Source organism: Haliaeetus albicilla, chromosome 3, assembly GCF_947461875.1.
Source record: "Haliaeetus albicilla chromosome 3, bHalAlb1.1, whole genome shotgun sequence".
NCBI classification, from domain to species: domain Eukaryota; kingdom Metazoa; phylum Chordata; class Aves; order Accipitriformes; family Accipitridae; genus Haliaeetus; species Haliaeetus albicilla.
Window position 1 is genome coordinate 63135569 of NC_091485.1, and position 25802 is coordinate 63161370.

At 42.3% G+C, this 25802-nt stretch overlaps 1 protein-coding gene across 3 annotated transcripts in view; it reads left to right on the forward strand.

Moving 5' to 3' along the window:
- DEPTOR (DEP domain containing MTOR interacting protein) overlaps nt 1-25802 on the forward strand; it is a 79514-nt gene that overhangs the window by 39364 nt on the left and 14348 nt on the right. For all 3 annotated transcript variants that reach the window (XM_069779962.1, XM_069779961.1, XM_069779963.1), the window contains 5 exons: nt 134-312; nt 14474-14659; nt 15289-15423; nt 18549-18619; nt 19286-19390. In XM_069779962.1, the coding sequence (XP_069636063.1) occupies nt 134-312; nt 14474-14659; nt 15289-15423; nt 18549-18619; nt 19286-19390 (676 nt within the window). The remainder of the gene's footprint in view (nt 1-133; nt 313-14473; nt 14660-15288; nt 15424-18548; nt 18620-19285; nt 19391-25802) is intronic.

Consider the following 25802-nt stretch of genomic DNA (forward strand, 5'->3'; position numbering starts at 1 on the left):
AGGAAAGATTTAGTAAGTCAGTGAAAGATTCACATATGTGTGCTTAATATCAATGAGATTTGCCAGAATAGATCTGGAGTTGCCTTTTTGAAGAACCAATTTCCCTACAAATTTTTTCACCCCCCCATACCAGGCTGATGAGTTCTGACAATACCCTTCTGCAAGCCAGGGAAGAGGAAGGAGTCAAGTACGAACGGACCTTTGTGGCATCAGAGTTCATTGACTGGCTGATCCAGGAGGGAGAGGCCACGACACGGACTGAAGCAGAGCAGCTCGGCCGCAGACTTTTGGAGCATGGGATTATACAGCACGGTGAGAAATTTACTGCCAGGTAGCAAAAGCTACACTTTTTGTAGCACTTTCTTCAGGTCAAATCATGTGGAGGGTCTCTTGTCGTCTTGGTCATAATATGTCCAAGTTCTAAATAATTTCAGGTAGGAGTCTATGTAACTTTGATAAAAAGGGTGGCTTTTTCAAAAGCTCGTTGTATTAGTTCTGAAAATTCTGCCTCAAATGCAGAATACAGCTAGAATTTGGGATTGTATAATAACAGCATAAGGATGTGGATGAAAATCCATGCTCCTACACTTGTAATTAACTTGTAGAACTTGTTATCAGTGATATGTATAATTGAGGTAAATAGCTTTGTAAGAATCAAGTAGGGATTAGAGCCATAAATAAGCTAAATTTTCTATGTAGAATAAAAATGACAGGTTGTGTATATCTTCCTACTTGAGGACAGGAGCAGAGCACAGTCTGATGCCAGAAAAGCAGCTTTCCCTCTTGGTCATGTTGCGGAGTTGTTCTAGTATGTTTGGGCCAGAAAGAGGATATCGACTTTGGCTGAAGTATTATTATATTTGTCCCGGCGGTGTAACTTCTTTGAGGCAGGAATTGAATATTTCTTCATGGTCCAGCACAATGTGTCTGGCAGATGCACCTTCACCAAGGAGCTCCCTCTGTTAAGGGTGGAAGAGACAGAGTTTTCTCTCCATATTGCCCCGAGGGTGAAGAAATGAATGCCCCTGGCACTAAACCCCATTTTACATGTTGTCATCATCTACTCTCGGTGCAAGCTGCCCTTCTGTGACCAGGCGTTTTCCACCATAAATGCATTGCAGTGCCTCTGGGAGTGATGAAGGGGTGCCAGGAGATGACAGAACAAGCTGGCAGAAGCTGTTCGCTACATTGCTTAATGCACAACGGGAAAGTAATCAGATCCTGGTGGCCTGAATGTTGTCACATCAACGCTAATTCTGACAGAGAACAAACAATTCATGATATTAACAGGTTCTTAATATACAAGGTGCTAGATTGACTAGGTCGCTTGTTGCTTTCTGAGAAAACCTAGTTTCAAGGAATAGAGAAAAAAGGGGTGTAAGTGACATGCACCGTTCCTTCATGGTTGTAATCATGCTTACATTATCTTTAGCTTCAAATTACTAGGAGCTACTTCTCAATGTTTACAGTAATCAGCTTCCAGTTCTATAATTACCCCTGTGCTTCCTATGATTTATAGGGTGCCAACTGCTTGGAGCTTGACGGACAGGGAAGGTATGCCACCCCTCCTCTTTATAGCAGTAATGATTTCATTCCTATTTTTACCCGAGCATTTTCTGTGTATTATATATGAAGTAAACTTTCCTTAAAAAAATAGAAAAAAAAAAAGACAGAAGTGATATTTATGCTGCTATTGATGTTTTTGCAGAGGAAGTAAAGTCAGGACTTGACATTTGGTGCAAAGCTGGATTTACTTTGCTATTGAAATCTTTGCAGAGATAAAGTCAGGATGTGACTTTTATTGCAGATTAACCATTGTTTCAATAACTAAGGCAAATGCTCAGCAGTGCATCTTGGCAGGGAACTAATTTTGCCCCTGTCAAGCCAGGTTTCTGGGGGTATTCCTGAGCGATGCTGGCCCTGCTCACCTTTATGGATTGCCCTGGCCAGTTTTGCAGATTTATCCCCTGCCCTTCCTCTTCTAGCAGTCAAGAGTGCACGCAAAGTGCTCTCTTAGAAAGAGTTTTGAAACTCATGAAGTGACCACAAAAGGAGTGCTGGGAATTGGTTGAGTGCTGAGGAAGGCACTCACTCCAAGGTACCGTCACCTTCCTCACTCAGCTTTTATTGCGGCAAAGGTAACTCTGGGGGTTTCACACTGACTTGATGGGGAAGCTGGAAATAAAATAAAACTGAGTGACGTCTGTGAGATTTATCTTTACCAGTGGACATGCTTTGTGCATGCTCCTAAGCAGGAGATTTCATTTTCCTCTGGATTTCACAGAAACAATTTGACTAGATAGTGTTAGGAACATTGATGAAAGTACTAGCTGAATTAACACAGAGCTGGTTTGGGGTTCACCTTAGCAAGTGGATATGATCTGTGCATATTGAAGGTTTATGTAATGCTGGCTTCCTCTAAGAAGGGAGCTTGAAATGAGAACTCCCAGTACAGAATTGGGGCTATAAACTGTAAAACAGCAGGAGTGCTATTCTCTTTTTCCCACCCATCTCACTGAATTCTAGGTAAGCAATTACAAAAAAAAAAAAAAAAGGTATTTTCCTATCTCTTAGTACAGTAAATTCATTTCACCATACTATGCTCCCTTTGTTTTGTATCTCATCAGCAGTACCAAAATGTTACTTGACACTAATTGGCATCCTTCTTGGCAGAACCAGCAGAAAGACTCTCGACTGAACAGGAGTGGGGAATAAAACATTTTCCTGCCCTAAAGGCAATTTTTTGCTAGCAGTGTTGTTTGATATCCACAATATGGAATAAAATAAAGCTTGCTCTACTATTCTTGCGAAGTATTTATTACCTTACTTAAGGCAATAGAAAGTAATAGAAATAGTTGCATCAAGCTGCCAATCTCAGTAGTAATTTTCCAGCCACAACTGAATTGTGCAATTTGTTTTTACGGATACTGACTTTCATTTCAATTACTCAGAGAAGCTCTACTCTGCAGCTGAGGTACTGTATTCAAAACAGCTTCCTGACACATTTATCTTCACTTTGATTGGTCAGAAACGAACCAGGTTTCACACAGGAAACAAGCACTGATGCTAATTTTAAAAAGGAAAAGAGCAGTTTAAGAGGAATTGTATAAATGCTGTAAAAATATCAAAAGTTTCAGTTTAAAAATAATCTTCCTGAGCTCTTTGGGCACATGTAACTATACATATTTCCCCTGCCATACACGAAAACGACGAAATGTGTTTAAGTGCTGAATTGCTTCCTTCCAAAATCCCACTGGTGCATACAAATCGAACCCACAAACCACCATTTTCACAAATGGGAGCCAGATGTCCTTTCCTATGGACTGTTGCCCCCAGGTACTACCGAATAAAAAAAGTATAGGTAGCAGAGTATTATGCAGTGTACATTTCTTGAAGGCTTGTGTTGGCAGTGTAATTGCCACTAGTTACTCTGCATTTGCGAACACTGATGGTCTTCGCCAGACTATAGGAATAAAGATTGTGCAAATAATTATAAACACAGTGATGCGCATTCAGTAAGGGCAGGGACAAAAGGTGTGCAGAAGACATTTCTCAGCTGTAGAAAAGCCCCTTTCTAGTACGGTGAGGTATATAGAGCTTTGCAATATTAACAGAAGACTTTCCTCCAGGAGACTGGATCTTTCCTAGTTCTTCATATGGAAATGGTGAGACAGATTAGCTACTGTGGTCAAAATTCACGTGCAGCACAAGAAGTAAGTTCTCTGCCAGTTCCAGGGTAGATCAGACCAAAGCAAGGATGGACTGGGGGCAGGCAGAGGACAGTGTGAGCATCCACACATAGTCACAGCCCTTGCTCAGTCTGGAAAACAGGGATACTGAGATGTCCAAGGAGGAAAGAGGGTATCCACAGAGCTCTTTCTGGCAAAATTTTTTGGCTCATACTTGCTTATGGCACTTGCTGCAGCACTTACCTGCACCTGCAGCCCCAGCAGCAGAGCACCACTGACATGACAGGCTAAGTCCTGCTCTGAGGATTTGTTGGGTACAGAAGCTTGGGGGATGTAGAAACATCTGCCTGCCTTGCAGAAAGGTTCAAGGACTGCAATCTCAAATGATAAATACTTTGCATTTTAAAATTTCTTTAATACTGTTAAGAGGAACCTATGCCTTCTTAGGATAGCACTTGCACTTTGCAAGATGAATATTTGCATTTCCTCTGTGGCAGTGATGAAACCATAGCACATTTAGAAATACTTTTCAATGTGTTGTGGAGTGTAAACACGTAGCGATTGCCCTGCACTGCAGGCAATACAGCATGTGCCGCTCTCCCGGTTGAGCCTGCGAGAAATGTGGGTCTGAGCAGCAGTGCTTGCCTTCCCTTGCCAGATCACATTCTCTCTCCTTTGCTGTTGTTACTTTCCAAGCTGCTGCTTACCTTTGCGTGGATGTGCTTGGTGTTATTTCCTCTCTGACATCCCTCCAGCACCTTCCCCAGGCAGTGACCACAGCACGGTTCAGCACAAAGCTGTTTGCACGGCTGTCCGCTCTGCTCCAGGGGGGTGGGAGGCAGATTCCCAGCCTCAGACCAGCAGAGGAACACATGTGTGATGGGTTCTGGAGAGGGCATAGACTTTGCTTTCCTGAATGAGCGAGGGGTGGAAAAATCTCTTTTGGAGATGACTGGCTAGCAGGTATCTTCCTTTGAAACATTTTATCAGTGCTAGGATTTTATAATGATGGTAAATATGTGGTAAGATGTCCTAGGCATGATTTAAGTGTCTTCTGCCCCCATGCCCCTTTAGAATACCTTTTGGCTTTAAAAAGTTTTATTGAGTTAATTGCACTTGGCCAGACCTGGTACATTCAAGGCAGGCATATGTTCTGCTGCCTTAGCACAGAAGCAGGTGCTTACCACCTCTCAAGAGTTAATCTCAAGAGTTAATCTTTTATCAGCAAAACTCCACTGTGCAAATTACTTTCAGAGATGAAAACAAACATTTTGTAGTGACTTAGTGAGAACAGTAAATGTTGACATATGCTATCTCCCTGTCTCAGCAGAAAAGTCTTAAAACATGTATTTAATTTTCCCTATTCTTTGCAAGGACTCTGTACCTTTATACAGCAAAATGTCCTTTAACAAGACGATCAGTGCGTTTAGTTTTAAGCATCAAGATACATGGTGCAGACGAAGTTTGTTATAATTGTGGAAATAGTTTAAATATCTAACAAAGTGTTATTTCTTTTGCTTTTTTTTGAAAAGCTTTTCCTCTCATCTAAAATTTCTGTAAACTGTGAAGTATGTGTTGTTACATTTACTTTTGATGTCCAATGGCTTATGATTAGCTCACATTTCTTACTTTGTAAGTGAAAACTTGCCATATATGTGAAATATACCTTTCTTCCTTAATTTGAGATTTCTCTTTGGAACCCCTTTTCTTGGAAATACCAATGGCAGGTAGCAATTTATAAGTGCCATTGAACTATCCCATAAATCCTTGACATAAATGATCATAGACTTTCTCCTCCAAAATTAACACACAGATTTTTTATATGATTTTTCTAGTTGATCTAACACCTGGATCACATCAGCTTTTGGATATATCCAAGCATTCATTGTGTATACTCCATGCTAAAAATTATAAAACATCACATTTTTACAGATGGTGCCTTGATTTATCTCAGTAAAACACAAGCCTTCAGTTAGTCTTTGAAGTCCTGCAACACAACTTTGTTTTTATTATAAGCCCGGTTCCCCCTGCGACGATGCCATGCAGAGGCACTCAGTTGTTTATTTCTGTGGCAGTTCTTCCCCAGCAATTCCCATACACAGGGACAGTAACCTCACCCACAGAAATTCAACTGCTTATCCTAAATCTGAAGACCACTATGCATATTTTTCATGATTTTGCCCTGGTAGGAAAGTCAGAGAATAAGAACTGTATAATATTCCAGCTTCCTAGTCTATTGGCTTCTCATTGTGCTCTTCTTGCAGTTGTCTTTATCTCAATCAGGAATGGGTTTAGTTTTTGAAAGAGCCACACACTGTATGCATTATGTAAATAACATATGAAGACTTCTTTTCATATTAACTACCAAATTCTATTTTTCTGACAGAGAATGGGTTTCAGTTTTTAACAGCTGCAACAGAAAAAAAGATACCCAGATGGGCTTTTTCATCTTCTTCCCCTGCCACAGACTGTACTTTCCATACTTTATTTGGAAGCAAAGAAAAGCAGTTGGCTCTGTTCTGTAAACTTGCTAAATTAAAGACGATAAATCTTCATATACAAACTGAAAAGACTACTGAAATGTGTGTGATTCAACACTGGCTTTTCATGCTAGAGTAAGTCGCGTGCCTTTGAAAATAGACTGCAAATAGATGGCAAACCTACTGGAAAGACAAAATGTATAGAGAAACACTTATCTGCATACCTATTTTAAGGCAGCTGAAATAAAATGTTAATGCACTGAGCAGAACATACCACTTTAGTAAGAGCAGGATACTCTGTATTTCAGTTCCCATGGAACTCTTGACAGTTGTCTGTTGTAATCCTGATGCTTTAAAGGCGGTATAAAAGTTGCCTAGACTTCTTTTGTACTATGCAAATATACCACAGTCCATTGAAACAGCTCAGAAGACATGGTTCTCTAATGATATCAGAGCTTTTTTTCTGGACCTACTTACAGGTCCAGGACCTACTTACTTCTGGACAGCTTACTGGCTTCACCTTTAGCTAGGATGAGCTGGAACACCTCTCCGGATTTTGTATTTCAGGGCCAGGATCTGCCTTGCAGTTTTATGCAAGAGGGTTGGCGGAAGCTAGAGCAGTTCAAGCTTAGATCCGTTGTCCATTCAAAGTGAATTCTTTGTAATCCAAATGAGAAAAAAATACTATTTAGTACAGCTGCACTGCTAGGAGTTCAACATGCCTGTTGAGTACATTCACAGGTGGACTTATCTACAGCCTACGTAGCATATATACATTCATAAAAGGTGGAAACGCAAGTGTTGTGCTTATACGGTGCAGGGAATCCAAGACCCAAGGCCCTGCGCTCCCTTGAACATCTGTAGTCTCTCCTCCTTGATTTGAGGGAGCTCCAAGCAGGTGGAATTCATCAGTGCGTAAAAGGAAGCTAATCTGAATAGGTGCCATTATTAAAATGCATTTGCAGGTGCCAGATTAGCTTTGGAAAAACAGGAAGGCTTTGAGAGGAGCGGGAAAAGCATTGTCCGACACAAAGTGCCGGTTATTCTCCTCCAGCCACCGGTGTGTCGGTGCAAGGCGGGAGCGGGAGCGGGACGGGGTGGGAGCGGGACGGCCGTGGGGCAGAGGCGGGCGGCCTGGGGCTGGGGCGAGGAGCGGCCGGCAGCCCAGCAGCCGCCCCGCGCAGGCCTCGCCGGCTGGGCAGCCTTCTCCCAGCTCGCGGGCTCACCCTCGCCCTGCGAAAGCCCGGGGGGACGCGCGCGCGCTTCCGCGGCTTTTCTGGCCAGGGACCGAAACGGAGCTGGCAGAAGGCCCGAGGCACAGAGGAGACGGGCTCGGCGTGCTGTGCGCTACCCACGGACAGAGGCGATCTTCTTAAGGAACCGTTATTTTGCCGCGTCGATTTGTTTCCTTCCCTTTTAAATACCGGTTCTGCTGAGGAGAGGGGAGCGAGGAAGCAAAAGGGACAGGGGGCTGGAGCCAGACCCTTCCCCGGGCATGCTTTGGGAGCTGGCGGGGGCAGCTCGGGCCGGGGCCTCCTTCGGATACACCAGCAGCCCCCCGTCAGTCCCTGCGGCCCGCTGGCGTGCACCTCATGGTCCTGCCTGCGTCAGCTCTTATGGGGCAACGTCCCACCGCTTCAGAGGTCAAAACCGATGCGGTCACCCGCGACTTGCTGTATGAAGGCGCAGACTGTTGCAGCCAGGAATAGTGAAGGTCCAGAATGATCTCCTGCAGCTTCCAACTGGGTTTAACGTCATTTTAATAGAGGAAGCTACCTCAGTAAAAAGATAAAGCGTACTGGCGAATAGACCGGGGCTGCTGCCTCATGCAGCAAAAAGCTTGGATATGCATTGTGCACCACTGGAAAGAGTTCAGTGCTGCTTTTGTCTTTCAGTGAGGAAAGACATGAGGTATCAGCGCTGAAAACTTCGTATACTCTGCTAATGCTTTTCTAACCTCTTCCTCTTGACGCCAGCGCAAGCACACGCTCACACAAACAAACAAGCGCACACTTCAACGTGTCCTCTGCTCTCCTGAGGAAAGCCGCTCATCCGGCTCCTCGGGGAACTTTGATCTCTTTCCCACCGCTCCCTCAACACGGAGCAGCCGTTCCCCAGCTCCAGCCACAGGCTCACTTGGTGACAGCGTCGCGTTTCTGGGGACGTGCAGAGCAGCTGGAGCGCATCACTGGATGTGTTCTACTGGGAACTGCAGCTTTCGGCTGGTAGAAAGCATTAACCACCGTGGTGGAGATGTACACATTATCAGTGCTAAAAATCAGGGGGAATTGAAGAGGTGGGAGGGATTTGGGGGAAAAGCCAGTTACGAAAATGGCCTGATTTTTAAGGCATGAGTCACACCATTTATTAAAATAGGCTTTTGTACTTTCTAAAGCCTCCTCAGTTCTATGAAATCAATGTCAAGCTAATATTTCCATCTCTGCTGTGCATCAGCCTCCTTGCAAAAGAAGAAAAGGCTGTTTGAGCCCCGTGCAGATCCCAGGTTTTTAGGTCAGAATCAGAAGCTGAAAGAAGATTTGCATAGACGTTGCAATTTATATTTTATGTATCTGGACAGAAACCGCGAAGCAGCCAGGCACAAGAAGCACCAAACCTGCAACATTAGGTACTCCCGATCGGAGAAATGCCAGAATAAACATTCTGATTTTCCTCTTCTTAACAGTAATGTAAAAGGGAAATGACCAGCTAAAATCCTTGCTAATGAAGTTTGCAAACTCTAGGGATAGATGAGTCAGTAAACAAATAATAGAACTCTATTAATTAAATGGTCATTACCCCAGAAGAGGCGTGGTTTTGTATAACTAATGGTATAACTAGAAGGCAATACATCTAGGAAATGCGAATACAGGCTCTGCTTTTGGGTGTGAAGCAACGCTGTCTAGGGAAAGGAGGATGTACAGGGCACAAATTGTTCCCATCTTATGCTTTTTGTGCAGTACAGTTGTAGTAACTGTTACTATGAGCCTGAGATGTACAAAAAGGACAACAGGAAGTAAGAGGAGGGGAGCGAGGTTGTAACTGAGCTCATAGTTCTGATAGCTGGACTTTAGGAAGGATAAAGAAATTCTGAAGAGGACTCGAGGAGGGCTAAAAAAAAAAGTCAGAATTTAAAGGAGTGTTATTTATTCAGCTGATCAAAGATGTGTTTGAGAGTTGGCTTCATCACTTCACAGACTTCTTTACAAAGATTTCTGACCAGATCTTATGTAACTTCCTGATAAAGGTGTGACAAAGTCCAGGGATTAGCAGCTAAAGTTAAATATTCAGCCTTGAGTTAAATCTTTATTGCCTGGCATGGAAAGTAACTGAAGGCTTGAACAGCTCTTAAGGGGAAGGGTAAAATGGTCACTACAGGCTGCTTTAAAGTATGAGTAAACTATATTTTTGTAAGATTAAAAGATAGTTTTTGAATTCTATTTCTGGGAGAAATTTTGTGGCCTGTGTATATGGGAGATTAGGCTGGTGGGTTGTGACCGTACCTCCAAAGTTTGACATCAGTGACTGTGAATTAATGTTGGTGCCTTTCCCTCCAGGAACATAAATGCTCTTGTGCACTTTTATGAGTTTGGAGGTTGCCAGTCACCATATTTTTACTTTACTGTCTTTGGTACATTTCTTTCTGTTTCATAAGGTGCACGTCGTAACTTGAACATGTTGCCACATGAACACCGGTGAATTAAATTGGAACGAGAAACCTGTGAAGTCACCCCACCTTGCTCTTTACATCACCCTCATCATGTACAAATACAGGCCCAGATACTTGTCAGCCATGCCCTGAATTTTTAAGGCAAACTGAAAGGGGTGCCAGTTTGCTTTTCTGTGCTTTATGAAGGGCAGTGAACTAATTTGGGAGTAGTTAAGACAACCCCTATCTGGAGGCAGCAACTTCCCCGAGAGGGACACGTACCTGGAGCAAGAGACTTGTCAGCTGCCACAAGTTTATCTGCTGCTGCCTCTGAGTCAACACTCCACATTAGCTCGAGGTAACAACCTCTAAATTACCTTTAAAGAAATCCCTTCCAAGCAAGTCTGTGCAGTCCTCTCAGCATTCTGCAGTCAGCTTGGAAAAGTTTTTCACTCCCACTTTTCTCTGCTGATTGCAGCAAAACACGGACTGTTAAAGCAGTGGAGCTGAGCACCCATGCCTGTGCCAGTACCTTTCACCCAGCATGTACTAAGCCTAACAAAAACAAACTTCTGTGCGTGCTCTGCATCTGGCATTCACGTACTTGTGATTTATGAAGGACGAGGGCATGTGTAATGACTCCTCCTGGTTAATGCTGAAAGTCAGCCACTGCACCTGAGGAGGGCTTCAGAGGCAGCCTGCACCAGTGTCTGCCTCCCCCTCCTCAACCTCTTCCTTCTGATCCACCGTCTGGAAATCCCTTTTTCCACATGGTTCCAGATACACTTATCCTTAGGCAGAGTCACAGCATGGACATTTCATCCCAAATCATGAATATGTCAGATGATTAAAAAAAAAAAAGCCCCATGGGGCACACCAATAATTTTGGTGCGATACTTCATTTGATGATGTATGTACAACAAGGCAGTCTTTCTTAACTAACTACTTCTGTTTGGTTTTTTAGCTTCCTCTTAAATATGCAAAAAGTTACATGGTGCTACAAATACGTTATTTGCTCAAACTGAGGATGCAGGCTGTTATTCTAACACTGTCACATGAAATGTGAACTGTCAGTAGAAATGAGGAATTAAACTATGAAAACCAATGAGCACTCCAGATTCTGTACTAGTGCTACTTGTCATAAGCATTCTGGCTACAAATCCTTTGTTGTGTAAATCATATACAAATATTCTACAACATACAGTCACTGGTCTTACCTTTTCCACTTGTATTCATTTATTGTATAAAAATTCACCCTTCCATGGACTATAATAGTTACAGCAGGGATGAATTACTTCACTATAAGACCTAAGCTTTGCTATTGTAAGTATATAAATATTATAATATTTTGGTCAAAAAATATATTCTTATTCTAAAATATGTTCAGTATCTTGGCATAAAAAAAAGTTTACATTATCTAGTTTCATGGTCAGTAATTATTGTAGAATTTCAGTGCTTTACGATGTCTGCAACACGAGTGTGTGTTATCTCTGATTATCATAATTTCTGAAGACTGTCAGAGCACTTCAGTTAATGACACGAACAGAATAGTTTTAATTAAAAACTGTAGTGCCATAATGTTTAACTTGAATCAGAAACCATGCTGATATATCTTATATTGCAAATGGTTGGCAACAGTAATTCTACTTCCAAGGGAGTATTTGTGGGGACCTCTTTCATTTAAGATTATGGACCTCTTGGAGCAAGTCCAGAGGAAGGCCACAAAGATGATCAGGGGGCTGGAGCCCCTCTCCTATGAATACAGGCTGAGAGAGTTGGGGTTGTTCAGCCTGGAGAAGAGAAGGCTCCAGGGAGACCTTATAGCAGCCTTCCAGTACCTAAAGGGGGCCTACAAGAAAGCCAGAGACGGACTTTTTACAAGGGCAGGTAGGGATAGGACAAGGGATAATGGCTTTAAATTGAAAATGGGTAGACTGAGATTAGATGTAAGGAAGTAGTTCTTCACTGTGAAGGTGGTGAGACACTGGAACAGGTTGCCCAGAGAAGTTGTGGATGCCTCATCCCTGGAAGTGTTCAAGGCCAGGTTGGATGGGGCTTTGAGCAACCTGGTCTAGTGGAAGGGGGGCTGGAACTAGATGATCTTTAAGGTCCCTTCCAACCCAAACCATCCTATGATTCTATGAATCCCAGTAGCATGCTCAATAAGTAGAGCTTATCTTTTTAAGTTTCAGGGAACTGTTTAAGATGTCATAAAAAAAAAAAAAAAGGAATTTTTTCAGGTTATTCTAATAATGTGGTAGGATATTGCAGCTATTGCTACTTTTACTTATTGTGTTAGTGATCTGAAAATGAGACTGGTAGCTGCAAACACCTACATACTAACTCTGCCTCTGATAGCAAATCCTTTTGTGGATGTAGGCAAGTCTCCAAATCTCTCCTCCTTTATTTCCGTTCTTCAAAAATAGTAATTGTTAGTAAGTGTTGTTTAATAGTATTGCATACTATATGTGTCCAAAATGAGGAGCACAGCAGCAGTGTGTGCCTGCAATAATTAACGTGTCAGAACACAGTAACAAATGGCTTGCAATGCTATACTTTACGTACCAAAGCCTTTTTGCTCATGGAGTATGCATATGGCTGATTTGAGGAAACAACAGGTTCAGCACCAAAATAAAGCAGAGAAAAGCCAAGTGTCGGTGGCTTTTCTGAAGCTCTTCAACAGAACGAGGCAATCTAGGTAACAGGGGTCTTTTGTGTAGATGGTACTTGAAACGTTGCAGTTTTGCTGACTGGCATGACCCTTCTGCTTTATTCATGAAAAAAAGGTAGAGTTTCAAAACTCTACCTTTTTTAAAAACTCTTTAAGAAATGCCTTACAGCCTACGCCATGCTGTGGGACTCAGGCAGACGGTCTGCATGGCAGCTTGGGCACAAGCACGGGCAGTTCAGAAAGCTCCTGTGTTCTGATTATTCCTTGTGTCCCAAAGGCAAAAGTCCATTTGTACAGACAGTGTCCCCTCTCTGGCAGTGGCCCAAGCAGGCAAGAGACATTATTCTCTGCAAGACAAGACAGACATATGGTCTGATCCCATATGGCATTTTCTGTATCCGTATGGAGGGCTGTGCCCTGAGGATCATGTCTAGGACTGTCATCTTTATTGTCTGCATGACTTGACATCCCTGGCATGAATATACTGGAGAAGGTGACTGGGCTTTTTCCTCCTTGAGGCTATTCCTTCAGCTCACAAGCATCAGATGGCAGTTTATATCTAAATACAGCCTTTTTTGCAAGGCTACCATGTATGTGGTGTACTTCTGTAGGGCTCATGGAGAGCAGTCTGAGACACATGGAGGTATTAAGAAGGGATGAGAGCAAGAAAGAGTGTGCTGGGGATATGAGGACGAAGGGAAAGCAGGCCAGCAGGGCTCCAGGCTTTGGATCTGGTGTAGCACCTTGGGCTCTGCTGCTTTTGGACCCCACATGTTGGGCAGAGCAAAGAGCAAGGCAAAAGTTCAGTGTCTGCAGTAGGAGGCTGAGGCCAAATGACTGAGTCATGTACTCAAAGACTTGACTGACCTCTGAGTGCATATCTGTGTTGTTGTTTACACTTTACATATAAATACATATAATCCACCAGTTCTTATGATTCAATATTGGAAGACATGCAATTTGTAAACTAGCTAAATCCAGAATCTAGATCCTTCATGGAAAAGGTCAACAGTGGGAAGTCATTTCTGTGGAACATGATCGCGGGAGCTAGGTGAAGATGGAGAAAACGCAGCCAAAACATCTACTGCAGCTATTTAAGATGCTGCAATACTAATACAGGGAGTACGCCAGAGGGCTTTCCTGCGACCAAGCCTTGGAGGAGTCAGAGCACTTTTTGGACCTGGCACAGAGCTCCATCTAACTGCTGCATTTTTCATTGCTATTAAGATGCAGCATCAGTGGCAGCGAACACGCAGACGTTATGGTGATGCTGCAGTCTGCAGGTAGGCTCGGCTCTTTTGCTCTGACACCAGCAACCAGGGATTTGCTTTCAGGTTGTAATTAAGACTTCTGCTCATTATGTAAGAAATGATTTTTGGCAGGGTGCCTGTTCCCAAACCTTGCATATCCGTGCGAAGTGGGGGAAGGGGCCTGCAGGAAGTGTCTGGGACACGGTGTCTGTGGTGAACAAGGCAGAGGAAATACACAAGTCTTGATTCTTTGCTGCCCTGTAGCTCCAAACAAGGTAGTCAGTCAGAGCTCCCAGGGGCTACCCTAGACTGATGAATTTACAAAATCTTGATGTAAGGAGCTAAGCCTGATTTGTAGTGACCAGCAGCAGCAAACGGCATACAGAGGAAGCATGCGTGGAGATGGACCATTATGCAACCTGTCACAGAAAGATAAAATACTTCCATTTCCACTTTACAATAAGAAGTGCTTGTCATTAATCAAGGTAATGTAAAAGATTCCTCTCAGCAATGGACACTAAGGTTCCTACATTGTTATCGATGCTATAAAAGTGTGTATATTGAAGCTACCTGCATGAAGCTGACCACCTTTCTCCTTTTTCTGAGTCTGCAGAGGGGAGGTGAGAGCTCACAGTGTTGCTTCCTTACACCAAGGTGTGCAGTGCATACACCGCAGGTAGGTATGCTCTGATTTCAGTCCTACAAGGCATAGACTTTCTATCCATTTCTTTGCCTAGTGTCCAACAAGCACCACTTTATGGACAGCAACTTGCTCTACCAGTGCAGAATGAATTTCCGCCGGCGGCGACGATTAATGGAGCTCCTCACTGAGAAATCTCGCTTGATGCCAGAAAGCCATGACAGCCCGTTTTGCCTGCGCAAGCAAAACCATGACAACAGAAAACACACCAGTTTTCTCTCAGGTGACTCATCAACTATAATGCTGTCTGTAGAGCAACTCCATGGGATGTTAAAAAATCCTTTTTTGGACAAAGGTTTCCAGTATTTGTCTGAAAAAAAGCAGGGCTTGTTATCACGTGTGCCTGTTCATAGGGATTGTCATTCACTCTACCAAATCTTTAGTGACCTGGGGTGGTTTTGTATCTGTATCGATAGCATTTCAGATCCTGATCAAAATTCGGTGTCCATGAGCAAACAGCACTGGTTAAAATCCCCTAGGCCCGACGTAATTTGTCATATATACTATATGGAGTTTTTGAGAAGATTAAAAGTGAGGGGAAGGGGTCCTGCAGCGTTTGCTGTACAGCAGTATCTAGTAAGAACTGAAAGAATAAATGTGAAGTAAAACTGGAAAAACTTACTTCCCTACATTGAAATGCCTCTGAGAAGACACTGCAATGGGAGCTGTTCAGCCATCGTATTAGCTACAGCATTATACTCATGCAGTGACTCTTCTAACTGTGTAGAACACACTACCCCCTTCCCAGTGTTGTCGGCGCAAGCATAGCTTATTGCTATTGTTTTAAAGAAACCAGGGAAATGGGTTTAATAATTGATACCGGTTCCCTTTCTGTATTTTCTCTGTTTGCAGTGAGTCCCACCAAGGAGATAAAGATCGTGTCAGCAGTACGGAGGAGCAGCATGAGTAGCTGTGGCAGCAGCGGGTACTTCAGCAGTAGCCCAACGCTCAGCAGCAGTCCCCCTGTGCTCTGCAACCCTAAATCTGGTGAGCACCAGCATCGCTTATGATGCACACGAGCCAGGACACAAACATCTGTTTGGGGAGAAGGGAACAGGAAGAATGCCTAGCATCGCATCTAAGTTTATCTTTTCAAGGATACATTAAAAATTCACAGCGTCACAGGTTTTATAGGCTAGAGGGGACTATTATCATCTTCTAGCCTGAAGTCCTGCTGAACACAAGCCAGACGTCTGCCTCCAATAGTCTCTGCATCAAGCCCATAATTGTGGTTTGAGCTACAGTTTATCTCGTAGGAGGACATGCAGTCAGAGGCCCAGATTTGCCTCTTCATTGCCAAGCTCTGAACCGATTCAAATCTCCTCCTAGAGACATTCCTTTGGTGCAAGTCAGAGGAGAGTTTAACTATCCAGTGGCTGGTTGAGTTGCTATGAAATAACACAACTCAGAAAACAGCAGCCTCTAAAAAAAGAGGCAGCATTGTTTCAGCCTGTCAGGGACCATTTCAACATTTTCATTTGTTTAGGTCTTACACTGGTCTGTTTAGAAAGGTAAAAGTAGTGTTGAAGCTTATTTTCCTTTTGAAAGGATTTCCTATCTCACACCGGAAGGTTAAACACACCCATTCTTCCACAGTTCACTTAAAATTGTTTCTTACTGTATGTCTGAGAAGGGGAAAACAGACCAGGATAGATATTGTTTCAGCCTCTCTGTTTCCCTCAGAAACAGCCCTGAATTTCAAAGCAGAGTCACTGCTGCCCTTTGTGCTCCTTATTATTTCAAACTTACCGGGTCTCTGCCAATGGTGTGGGGAGTGTTTTGCAATAGGGGAAGGCTTCAGAGGATATGTGTAAGCTTTGCTTTCAAAGGGATGCTGGCATTTGAAGTGATTACTAGAGAGTGCCTCAAGCTCTGTATGAATCCTGTTCAAAACATTGACAATTTACTCCGGAGATGAGTGAGCTAAAGTGCATTTCATTCCTGCTGTGCAGAGTGGCCATCAGAGAGGCATAGTTATGGGGATATTTTCTTTCTTTCTCCGTTTAGCACATTTCCTTCCGTCTCCTTAGGCTCTGCTGGGAATTCAGTATGAGGCTCTAAATTAAAATAATTGGAAGGACTCAGTAGGATTGCATGCCCAGAAGCCATAACCCCCTACACCAGACTTGCTGTCCAGCCTGGGGGAGCGCTCTCAGTGCTGGTGGTCATTGCATCTTTGGAGTACGTTGCTGTGGGGCGTTCAGCACCACCTTCCAATGTGTTTACCCCTATATGCAATGGGTTTGCCCCTATACAAAGAGTGCCACAGTGTCACATTTTTGCAGAATCTCTCTCACGTATACTTCCCAGAAACAGTCTGATAGATTTTGTATGGGCAGCTCTTTAGCCCCAGCACATCATTAATTACATCCTGGAAAATTTGCTGGGACAGATAAAACAGCATTCATGCACTGTCCATAAATGTGTGTATTATCTGAACTATGCCGACTATTCTGTTCATTTATGGTTCTGATTATATATGAAGTGTCAACCCATGAATAGTGAGAACAAGTTTATTTTAATGCAGCTGGTTACACAACACTGGAAGAAAAAGGATAGGCTGATGTTGCCTTTGCATAAATTCTTTATTTTTTTAAAAGAAATTCTCCCTTAGGACTAGTTTTCAAACTCTGAATAGCTTTAACAGGCTCATATTTGAAAGAAGACAGCAATGGGCTTATAAACAGACTTATTTTTAAGAATTATACAATTACCAGCAATGTAAGGTAATTTCTCCCATAGCGCAAGTACAGATCCACACATCATCTCGCTTAGGTTAACATAAGGTTATCAGATGTAAATGTGAGGAATTCTTAATCCTCTGCTGGACTATAAAGTGATCTTTTTCACAAACAGTTTTCTGCTATCCAGACCCAGAGCATGTCGCTGAACTGTGTGCTGATAAACACAAGGCAGAGGTATATTTATTGTCAGATGAGTTCTCTTGCAGGCAAACACTTAAAAAAACCCCAGGTCATGACCTAACCAGTCATAGAGAAAAACAATCATCAAACAAAAAAAATTTCTGGAGGTATAATGAAGGGAGGCACGCAAGGGAGTCCTGCGTGGATGATTTACCTGATTCTGACTTGTCGGATGAGCATAATTATTCAGGTTTTTTACGTTGACGAGGCATGCTCTGCAAAGTGTAACGCTGGCTAAATGGCAGTTTGTCAGAATCCATGGGAAAGTAAAAAAAATACATATTGGTTTGTATGCTAGAATTCTCCCTGCTCCCATGAATGTCATTAAGAAACTCGTTAATGTCTTTGAATACCATCTGTGGGAAATTTTATCTTCCACCTGTGACTGAAAAGGCAGACATCATCAAAATTTTTTATCACTGAAAGAAAAGCAGCCACAACGTTAGAGGTGAAGCAGGCAAATACGGTGAACAACATATATCTTTCCATTGTCCTCCATCTTGTGAAGCATTTATAGACAGATGAAAAATGGTACACAGAATGGTATTGATTTGATTTGGCAGAACTTTACATTTAATTTGTTCAGGGGAAAATTATCCCAATGCATAGCGAGGCAATAGGGAATCACCTGCAGAAACTCACTGGTATTTCCTTTCATCTAAAATCCCAGCCAGCTCTAGGTTACCTAGGTTGTCCCTGGATAAGATGAGGTTAGATGTCTGTGCCTACAATTGCAGAAATCTCTTTGTTGGGATAATTCCTGACTCAAGCAGAATTTTCTTATTACTCAATTCTGTGATTCAAACCTGACTCATGAAATAGCAGAAAGCACTCAACATGCACAGAGCAAGCTGGGAAGAAAAGCTGCTCCATGTCAGGAAGGTTGGTCACTGGTTTCAACACTGGACCCAGGAACAGCCACTTCTGATGTTTGTGAGAGTGTTTAGTGGATCTTGATTGCAGACAACAAAGTCTGTTGGCTAAATGCCCTGATTTTCCAAAGCTCTTATCATTTGTACTTGGAGTTATTCTGCTGCCTTTTACTAATTTCAAGCAAGTCTACAGGAACTGAAAGACTGTATGGGAAGTGGGACCAAAAAGATGTTGTATCCCAACACTGTATTTTATTTATTAGGAAGAACTCCAGAGGAATGTTTATATTGAATATTCATTTATGTATCTCCACAGTATTAAAGAGGTCCGTGACTGCTGATGAGCTCTTGATGCCTGGAGCCCCATATGTAAGAAAAACTTTTACGGTATGTCTCCAGTATTTTTCTTTATTTTCTGCATGTTGTATGCATAAGGTAATCCAAACAGCCATTTTCTGATGGAATAATTAGAGCTTATTTGCATTTGCAAAGGTTTGTACTTTAAAATCCCACACTCCGTTATCAGTACTTCCACACATTTCAGGTCTGATTCTGCACTTGTTTATCCTGTCTTTATGCCAATGTAGTACTGCTGACTTAAATGGAGTGTAAAATTACATAAAGCCAATAACATTTGTATTATACAAACTCATCTAGCCTTTGTGCTCCTGGTAATACTTGCTCTGCAGGAGTGGATTACCTACCCAAATGGAAGTTTCCTACTTAGATCTTTCTAGACTATGATGGGACAGAAATTTTGATTCATATTCACTGTTAGAGAAGGCCTTTCTGTAAAGATATTTTTGAACCTAGTCATTGGAAGCATTGCTTTTTACAGCCTCCTAGCTCAACAAAAAAAGTTCATTAAAAGCAAGAGGAATCACTTGGATAGAGCCTTTCCCATGAGTGATATAGCAGCCTGTATACAATGCCCTTTACTATGTGTTGGAAGTATAGAGATGTTGAAATTATGTCTTGCACCATTTAGATGTTACCCCCTTGAATTTCCTGGAGCTGCTTGAAGGTGATCATGTCCTTCTTTTCTCTTTCCAGATTGTCGGCGACGCGGTGGGCTGGGGCTTTGTGGTGCGGGGGAGCAAGCCCTGCCACATCCAGGCCGTGGACCCCAGCGGGCCGGCAGCCGCGGCTGGGATGAAGGTGGGTTTTCAAAAGGGGATGATTTACCAGGGGTACTTGTGCTGCTCAGTGAAGGTCTTGGGCTGCCTGTATTTGGGGAAGGAGAGGTGGTTTTGTTTCCACAGTTGAGTGTCTTTGTTTCAGTTTCAGGTGTTTGTGCACAGTGAGTTCTGCTGCCTTTTACCCCCCTCCTGTTTCTTTTCTTCTGTCTCTGAGATTCTTCTAGTCCCTTTTCCATGTGAAACTCGTTTATCCTTTCCAATTTGCTTTCTTGATCTTTTCCTTTTTTTGTTTTGTTTAGTGGTTTTTTTTTGTTGGTTAGCTGGGTTTGGTGGTGGTGGTGTTTTGTTTTGTTTTTTTTTATTTTCACCTTTTTCCATTTCTGCACAATTTTAGCTTCCCTCTTTACATTGCAATTTATGTGGTTGCTGGTATGCAGCTTCTGGACTTTGCCTATGTAGGAAGAGGCAAAGTCAGACATACCTATTGAAAGTGAAGCTAGCATAACCTAGCTGTTATGCTAGGTTATGTAAAACTGTAAAACAGTTAAGATTCAATATGTTTTGGAAAGAAGAGTTTATGACACTTTCATATTTCATAAAGAGTTGAAATAGTTTCATACATGATTTAAGAATAAATAAATACAAATTCCATGTGAAGGCTTTTGTACTGCTAATGCAGAGCCCATTGACTTACCTGTAGGTTTGGATCACATCCTGCATGTATCTGTGAATAAATCACTGTCTTGTACAGTGGGAAAAATAAAAAAAGCATTATGCCAAGTATAGATCAAAGCGAGAAAGGGAAACTAGCTGCTACACCTACTCCAATGTCCAAGCTGGGCCAGACACAAAGATTAAGTTATCAGTTTATGTCATGCTTTATTGTATGATAACAACAGAGATGAAGGCTTCAGATGTATGCCACATGCAGCCCAGTTTGCCACGAATTTTGTCCTGCCTTCTAATTCATCTCCCTTTTCCATCACACTCACCCCAGCTGCCTCTTGCTCGTATATTCACACCCACCAAGCTGGAGGCAGCACGTGCTGCCGCGACTCCTGGGATGCGCATCCTGCCCATCGCGCGGTGCCAGACCTGCCATGGCACCCTCCTTAGCAAATGCACTACAGGGGTTTCTCCTCTCCGGGTGCTGCTTTTTTTTTTTTTTCAGATGAAACTTGGAAGAATGTACTGTCTTTGAAACATTTACTTTTTTTGAGCATGGGCAGGCAAAACTCCTGGGAGGGGGAATGGCAGCTGCAGAGCCTGTTGGTGCACGCAGCACCCTGACGCATCCTGCTGGCAAACAGCTTGATTCCTGAGGGAGCTGGAATTTTTTATGTTTTATACAATACCTCAATATAATATACAGTTATATTTTTTATATGAAGAGTATCATTTTCAAATGGCAATCCTGCCTAAAATTTAAGGGACTTAAATTGAAAAATAATTAATTTATTCACGTGTATGTTCTAGATCTTGAACCTGGGAGTTTAGTACTTTACAGCATTTTTTACTCTCTGAATATAGCAGCTAGCAATAAAATAGATCTATTCTGAAACCTGACTTGTAAAAATAACTGTGGTGTCATATATATAATCTTAGAGATTTCACTTCTGCACTCACCAGCTTAGAGCTGAATATGGTGGGCCTTTGGTTTGTTTTTACTTTTGGTTTCAAGCTGGCGGCCCTGTGACTAGACACTAGGATGTTTCAGTTAAGCTGGGTTCTTTCATAGTTCACCTCTGAAACTGGTTTTATGTACCAAATTATGTCCTCATATCTTCCATTTGTGCTCTCCATGCACTCATGTACTCTGAGGGGGTTACAGAGGTTTGCCTGAACCATTCAAGACATAAGAATGTAAAATAGTTTACTGTCCTGAGGGGAGCAAGCAGTATTTTAGACAGTAAAGCTGGAATATATTGCCTTGAATTTGCACAAAGGATAGATCTGATTATTTGCAAAGGTGCTATCTTTATATAAAATCGCTTTTCAGAGCAGAATTGCACATAAAACATTATGGCTATATACTAGATGAGTGCCTGTTTAGACACCAAAATTGGCACCCCATTTTCAGAAACGCTGAATACCTTTAGCCCCTGGTGAAGAAACGCCAGTTTTATTTGAAACTAAGGGGGTTTGTTGAGGTGTTCCCATGGCAATAGGTATGTAAATTATAGTGCAGTATTTGAAATTTTTAAAAATCTATGTCACTTAATCCATCTGTTTACAGAACTCTTCAATCTGGCGAATTTAAAGGAATCGCATGACAGGCTTTAGATGACAGCTCCTTGAAAATAAACCTTCCCCTCTGTGGAAGTTACAGGAGGAGCACTTTGAAAATAGACTGTTGGGCCTGGTAACTTGTGGTGGGCTGGTGCAAGAGGCTTTTGTCTGCCAGTGTTGCTCTGAGTGCTACACCAAAGAAGCGCTAACAAGGAAAGTTGGCTATGATGAAAAGGGCAAGAATTTGAAGAAGAGCCAAGACTTGGCGTTGCAGTTTGTAGAAAAGTTCTTGGCAGTAGCAGCAGGGTTTTTCCTCCTAAGGAGATGTATCCAGTGTAATGGTTTTTGGAAGTGTCTTTGTTTGTAAAGCTTGTGATTTTGCACTTATCTCTCTTGGAGAGTGCTATAGTCCTGCTCTGCATTAGGCTGGACAAACTTGAGAAAGGACTGCTGCCTACAATCTCATTGTCAGACCTCAGCCTGTGCACTTAAAACTCTCCCGTGTATTACATATGGCAGTAAACATTACAGGCTCAACCTACCTGAAGGACTTTATGGTGGCTTGATTTCAGTTTGACCTTGGCTGGGCTCCTGGCCTGCTCCAGAGCACTGTGAATTGGGGGTCTGAGTAGAAATCTCAATGAGCTTGGGACGGAGCTCTGACCGCACACAGCGGCTCTGCGGTGGGCACGGCGCTGGGCGGCTGGGATGCATGGGTCTCCGCAACACATGTGCACCTCTGCATGGCAGTGCTTGCCATCTCCTTATACATGACATCCTCTTCTGGGGGAATTTTCAGACAATTTAATTCTGAGAAAATGCTGCTAGCATGGTCTGCTGAAGAGGTGTGAGAGGGTGTTAAATTTTTTTGGCTTTAAGTCTTGATACCTCTTCTGGGGCTGGTAAATAGGATTACCATTTCCAGTCTGAGGTTTCAAGTATGAAGCTGAGCAAATAATTTAATAAATATCTTGTCTATTAGCTTTATTAAAGTATTTTTAGACATCATTTGTTGAAGTGAGGTTGCCTGTGACAGCGTTGTGAAGAGCGTGGTTGCTGTAAGCGCATTAACAAGTGGGAGCTGGAGGCGGCGCGGGGCAATGAAAGGAGTCAGTGTTGCGATGCGTACTTGTAAGTTATTTGCAGCTCTGTTTTGCTGTCTGCTGTTGTCAGCAGTGAAAGACAGGAACAGCAGGATTTTGAAGTTTCCAGGTTGCTTTAATATTCAGTATTGACTGGCTGCAAAATTCAGGTCTCTGCAGATGACACTGCTAAATATTGCCAGTTGTTGTCAGGAAAACTCTTTTCCCCCTTTTTTCAGTGTTTTATTCTGTAAGTTAATTTCTGTTTTTAAGGTACAAGTATTCTTTGAAAAGTTACACAGCTTGACTTCAAACTAGTGACTTAAATTATGCATTACATGTTGTTATTTAGTGTGACGTCGCTGCAAGAGTGTGACAAAACAAGCAGACCTAGCTTAGTGTGAGGCTTGTGAAAGAGACAAATTAATTACTCATTTTGCTGATTATCTGTTCTTTCCTTTGGCTGGAGAAATCAGTGCCCAGCTCTAACCTTTGAGGAATGCTAAAGAATATCTGATTCCTTAAACTGATTTTGAGCAAATTAGTATTTATACTAGAATTGCCAATGGCCACTTGAGCTTTTTTATCCTACTCTAGTTCTTCTTCATTTCAGTTAGTAGCAGGGAGTTTGGGGACCATGTATAGTCACTGGTACCAACCCCTTCTGTTTTGAGCTCTGCTTGGGGATTAGTTTACAGCCAGGACCATTTCAGCGTGGTTCTGCTCTCCTGATCTTTAAAGGCTGGTGCAGGGAGGAGGTCAGCCTCATAAATTTTCTGCCTGTGCCGTTGTCTTCTGCACTCACAAATTATTATTTCAGGTCTAGGTTCTCAAGTGATTTCACTAGCAGAATAAGAGCCAAATCTCAAGTGTAATTGAGTAGCCACTGTGTCATGGAGCAGATTGCTGTCAGGTTCATCAAGGTCATCAGGCTCAGTCTCCCTGCCATTAAAGGAACATAGGTACTATCAGATTAGACCAAAAAGTCCAAATACTGCCACAGTCACAAAATATTACAGGCTTGTAACATAAAGAACTAAAAGCTATGCATTATAAGGTGCCAAGTGGGGGGAAAACCAACCCCAAAACATGTGATGTCAAAGAAACTGCCAATGCCTTAGATTCTTGCAGTAGGAAGAAATTTGAACTGTGAGATTCTCAGGAGGTTGAATGTACCCCATGCTGCAGAGAAATGCAAAGCCCATTCCATGGTCCTTGCCAATCTGACCTCAGACCTAGGTCTCCAGTGTTTTACAAGATAGTGGGAAAAGCAGAGAAGCTTGGACATCATAAGTGAGAAACTTCTTTGTAACTCCTAAAGGTAGCCTAGTGGGAGCTTGAAGACTGGGATTTATATTGTATAAATAAGGCACAACGAACATGCCTCCATTTAACCCTCTCCATGAAGCTTAGGAAGGGAAGATACCTCAGTGTTTGGTGCTGGGACTCTAACTCTTTAAAGCACCAGGGAGATGCTTCAGTGCTGATTGAAGGTATCCGAAGGGTACTTTCACTATCTCATGTGGCTGAGCTTTAAATGAGAAGATGAAGTAGGTTTGGATAAATATTTATACTCTGCACTAGCATATGGTGTTGTTGAAGCAGATGCAATTCAGTCTTAGAATTCTTATCTTATACCAACATGTTACTGATTGTAGAAAAGCATAAATTACACAAGTTGCCATCTGTTTCCAATTACAGCATGAAAACACTGAGGCAGGTTGGTATTTTCCTTTAGCTGTGTTATCAGCTTGCTGCTGAATTTGATAATTACATTAGAGTGAATTCAGAATGAATCTATTTGGTAATGTGAACACTCAAAAAAAGCTGCTGACAAACTGCTTTCATAGCTTGTCCATAAATAGAGAAGCAGCAGAGTTAAACGTGCATAGCCCTGCGTGCAATGAATGACACTACTGTAGGGCTTGAATATAAATGTGTATATGAGTTTCAAACATGTCTTCGTAAGTGAGTGCCTCATTTTCTGATAGTATTTAATTATAAACTATAACATAAAGGTCCGTTCTCCTCCATAGAAATGTGGAAGCTGTATTCAAGCACCTATGACTTTAGAGAAATCCAATTTTAAGAAATCAGATTTGATATTTTACCATAAAATCAACTCTGGTTTTGCAAAACCAAAGAAAATTCAAACAAATTTTAGCTCCATCTTTCACTTTATGCAGCTGTAACCAGAACCTCAGATTTTATGTGCTACTATCCGTCACAGAAATTGGAGAGAGTGAGCTGAGTAGGGTAGCCATTAGCCTTGAACATCTTGTAAGTCATGCTCGAGAAGAGTGGTTGTCACATTAGGACGTGTGTTAAGAGCATAGTAAGAACATAATGGTCAAGTTTGGATGCAATTTTTTTTTCATTTGATCTTTAGTAGAAATCTTTCTAAAAGTCTCTAAAGAAAAATTTAGTAAGGCAGCTGTGTTAGTTGGTGGCATGATGATTCAACAGAAGTTGGAAGAGATCAAATATTTGTGAATGTGAAAATACTCAGCTCTGCCATCAAACTTGAAAAATGGATTAGTGGTTGGTTGTCCTTGACAACTGTTTAGCAGCATGTATAGCACTCACCGTACTTTCCCGATCGATGCATGAATCTGTGCCTGGGTGTTCCTACTCTGTGTCTGCCTTCTCTTTTTGGTCTATGGTCATCATTTGCTCAAGGAGTTTGCTGGTGAGCTGTGGTGATGCCTCTGTAACTGTCCCAAAGTTTCCATTTCCAGGGGGTGTGTTTAATTAACCTCAGTGAGTAGTTCCCAGATTTTTTAGAGAGTCCTGCTACCACTTTTCTATCCTAAACCCCTGTTACTCTAACTATACTGGGATTGTTGCCATCAAAATTATCATAGTAACATAGTTCTGTGAGTACTGGGCAGCAAACTGCATTACACCCATCTGCTCTTGTCTGAGAGTTTTCTGAATTCAGCCCTCTCACCAAACTAGGGGCTTCTCTTACTGAAGGAAAATGTGATTTTGGGAGCTGCATTGTGTTTCACTGCCAGAACTTTGCCTGGTTGCCAAAAGGAGACAAGGTTTGGCAAATCTTTTCTTTGCTTTCATTACAGAATACTACAAGTGCAACAACAGAGTCCTTATGTCCTTGAT